Source organism: Colius striatus, chromosome 3 (assembly GCF_028858725.1).
Source record: "Colius striatus isolate bColStr4 chromosome 3, bColStr4.1.hap1, whole genome shotgun sequence".
In the NCBI taxonomy this organism is placed as follows: Eukaryota; Metazoa; Chordata; class Aves; order Coliiformes; family Coliidae; genus Colius; species Colius striatus.
The window spans coordinates 85,750,606-85,754,422 of record NC_084761.1 but is presented as its reverse complement, the minus strand read 5'-3'; the positions used below and the strand labels follow the sequence as shown (position 1 = coordinate 85,754,422).

The 3,817-nt window shown below is 53.6% G+C and overlaps 1 protein-coding gene across 1 annotated transcript; it reads left to right on the top strand.

Moving 5' to 3' along the window:
* The first annotated feature begins 1,370 nt into the window (after positions 1–1,370).
* DRD5 (dopamine receptor D5) lies at positions 1,371–2,822 on the top strand. The gene has a single exon (XM_061993388.1). It carries the CDS (start codon positions 1,371–1,373, stop codon positions 2,820–2,822), a length of 1,452 nt encoding a protein of 483 aa, XP_061849372.1.
* Positions 2,823–3,817: the final 995 nt, after the last annotated feature.

Here is a 3,817-nt window from a genome sequence, read left to right as displayed (position 1 = left end):
AACTCTTAACATTTCATTTCCCTTCATATTACTGCAGATCCAGCAAGGTAGAACGAGTCTTGTCCTTTCCCACCTGCCTGGATAAGAAGCTGCACGGCCCCTAAAGAGCGAGCAGCTTTCTCAGCCCTTTTAGTACCCCAATGGGTTGCTCAGTCAAGAATGGCTTTGATCTCTTGTCAATGGTTTTAAAAAAGAATTATTTTGGAGATATTTATCTATATTATTTTGAGTAAAAATCAGTAAAGCATGTTGTCTGGAACACAAGTATGGTATCAGTGCACAGCAAGTCTAACAGCACAGTGTTCACCCCTCCACTGCACAGGCTCACAACTCCATTATCTAGCTGTGCTAGGACCCTACTGAGAGGGACGATTCATCCCCTGAAAGAGCTGTATAGAGAGAAACGGGTTCCGTATGCTGAGTTTTTTTTACCTGTAACACACCTCAGTCGTCCAGCGGAACCCTTTGGAACAACCACCATTTCTTAACCCTATGGGAGAACCCCAGCCCGTCCCGCTCCCCCTCATGGCAACTTTCGGTCCCGCTCGCCTCTAGCCAGGAGCCGAGCGAACTGTGGCCGTAGCCACCCCTGACATCCCGTTTGCTCCCGGGGATGCTGCGGGGTAGACTGCCCCGCTCCCCGCGGTGGGACCGCGCTCTTCCCTCCATCTGTGAGGAAACCCCGCGCAAAACCGACGACGGCTGCGAAAAATTGCGAGGATGACTTGGTTTCGGGAGGGAGGAAAAGGGTGCCGTGGGGCACCTGCTCCCGCTGTGCTCTCCAACCCGTCCCATCCCGCTCCCCGCCGTCCCAGACGGGGCGTCCCTGGCGCCGGAGCATGCTCAGAGGGCGGCGGGGGCGGGCGGGCCAGCCCGGGGAGCGGGCGGCGGGGGAGCCGGGGAGCGGCGGCGGAGCCGCACCGCAGCGCCGGGAGTCCCGGCGGGCGCGGGGCGGGCGGAGACGGCAGCTCAGCCGGGAGCCACTCGCAGCGGCCACCGCGAGGGGCGGGCGCGGAGCGGGGACCCAGGCAGGCTGCTCGCCCGAAGCGCGGGGCGGGGAGCGCAAGCGAGAGGACGCGGGGCGGCGAGCGAAGCCGGGATTCACGGAACGGAGCAGGGGAACGCGGCGAGCCGCGGAGCGGGGAGCCCAGCCAAGGGCGGCGGGGCAGAGACCTCGAGCAGGGGGACCCGCGCCCAGACGCGGAGCGCGGGACAGGGGCCCCGCTCGGCGCGGAGCCGCAGAGCGGTGCCGGCGGGCCGGGGAGAGGCGAGGGGGCATCCGGCAGAGGGGTGGCGGCGGGGCAGCGGCCCCATGGGGCCGGGCGGCGGGGCGGCGCTGGCAGCTCGGCGCGCCCCGGGAGCCGCCGGCCATGCTGCGGGGCGGCCGGAGCGCGGGGCCGCCGGCTGCGGGGTCCCCCGGCGGGGCGCGGGGCCCGACGGCCACCCCCGGAGCGGCGCAAGTGGCGGCGGGCAGCCTGCTGGCCCTGCTCATCCTCTGGACCCTCTTTGGGAACGTGCTGGTGTGCGCGGCCATCGTCCGCTACCGACACCTGAGGAGCAAGGTAACCAACATCTTCATCGTGTCCCTGGCTGTCTCGGACTTGCTGGTGGCTCTGCTGGTCATGCCTTGGAAGGCGGTGGCTGAGGTGGCGGGGTACTGGCCCTTTGGGGCTTTCTGCAATGTGTGGGTGGCCTTCGATATCATGTGCTCCACAGCCTCCATCCTGAACCTGTGCGTGATCAGCGTGGACAGGTACTGGGCTATTTCGAGCCCTTTCCGCTATGAGAGGAAGATGACCCAGCGGTTGGCCCTAGTGATGATCAGCGTGGCGTGGGCTTTGTCAGTGCTCATCTCCTTCATCCCCGTCCAGCTCAACTGGCACAAAGGTGGGGATGTTCGTGCCACCGGTAATATTGGAGATGGCATTGGCTGGGTGGCAGCCAGTGCTGTTACCACCTGGGCAGAAGACATGAGCACCACATGGGTGGCGTTAGCAGCTATGAGTCCCTCTGATCAGACCTCGGACAGCAATGAGACCCTTGCTGGATCATCAGAGAGCTGTGACTCCAGCCTCAACAGGACTTACGCTATTTCCTCCTCCTTGATCAGTTTTTATATCCCAGTGGCTATCATGATAGTTACCTACACTCGAATCTACCGCATTGCCCAAGTGCAGATCCGTCGTATCTCTTCCCTGGAGAGGGCAGCTGAGCACGCGCAGAGCTGCCGGAGCAGCCATGTTGACTGCCACCATCACACAAGCCTCAAGTCCTCCATCAGGAAGGAGACCAAGGTGTTGAAGACTCTCTCTGTCATCATGGGCGTCTTTGTTTGCTGCTGGTTGCCGTTCTTCATTTTGAACTGCATGGTTCCCTTCTGCGAGAGTCCACCCAGTGACCCCCATGCTGGCCTTCCCTGCGTCAGTGAGACTACCTTTAATATCTTTGTCTGGTTTGGTTGGGCCAATTCCTCTCTCAACCCCATCATCTATGCCTTCAATGCTGACTTTAGAAAAGTCTTCTCCAGCCTCCTGGGATGTGGTCAGTTTTGCTCCAGTACTGCAGTGGAGACTGTTAATATAAGCAATGAGCTGATCTCTTACAATCAGGACACCCTTTTCCATAAGGAGATAGTGACTGCTTATGTTAACATGATCCCAAATGTGGTTGAAGGTGAGGAAAATCGTGAGGACCTCTTTGATAGGATGTCCCAGATCTCCCCTGACCATGAGATTGCCACTGACTCAGTCTGTGAGCTGGACTGTGAGAGGGAGATTTCACTAGGCAAAATAATACCTTTCACTCCAAATGGTTTACATTAACTTGCATCCTGCCCTCATCAGATCTTCTTGGATTATAAATAAAATATTAGCACTGAGTGGAAAAACCTGCTTGATTTTATTCTCTAGTTTGGTCAGTCACTTCATTAGACTCCTACGTGCAGCACGTTGCAGAATGAAGACGCTCGTGCAGGGAGCTGGCAGCACAAACTTGGTTCAGCACTTCCCCAGGCTGAGAGCAGGCTGGGCAGTCCACCGTTCATTAGCTGTGGTGGTATAATTACAATCAGTTCATGTTTGTAATGTATTTGCAAATTAAAGGTGCCATCATCAGTGCTGAGTGTTACAACTCCTAAAATCAGGGACAGATGTGGCACAGAGATTGAATAGAATAAAATTCCACGCTGTTCGCTTGTTCAGATCTAATGTTTATTTTTCTCTGTTGTTTTTTGGTTGATTTTGTTTGTTTGTTTGTTTGTTTTGTTTTAAAGATGAAAACAGTGAGGTGGTGATTTGGATGATTATTTAAATGCATTTTTATGCCAAAACAGTTTATGTGAAATCCATGTTCTAGGTGGCATTGTTGCCTGTGATATCCTTGCCATGTTCCCAAATGAATAAATAAAAGTTACAGTGATCAAGGGGTTATTATCTTTCATCTATCACCCTGAAATGTTTACAAGTATTCAAACTTTAACATTCCTATTTGAAGAGTTAGAGTGACTAACAGCTAAACTCTATTATTTTAAAAGCAAAGTAGTTTGTATAGAAAATACAATTTTTGAATAAAAGCAAGGCTCATAGGAATGATTGACTTAAATGAACTCTTTTATGTGGCTCTACTGACATTGATTTTTGCCTGTTTTTCTTCTTAATCTTATCATTGATGCTATCCCTCTCTGCAGCTAAGAATATCAAGTATACACATCTGCAAGCTATTAGAGGTTTCCACTTAATTCTATACTTGAACTTAATTTTTTGAAGATACTATTAATGAGAAGAGTTTGGTGATAGAATTAGGAGCTGAATGTGTCTAA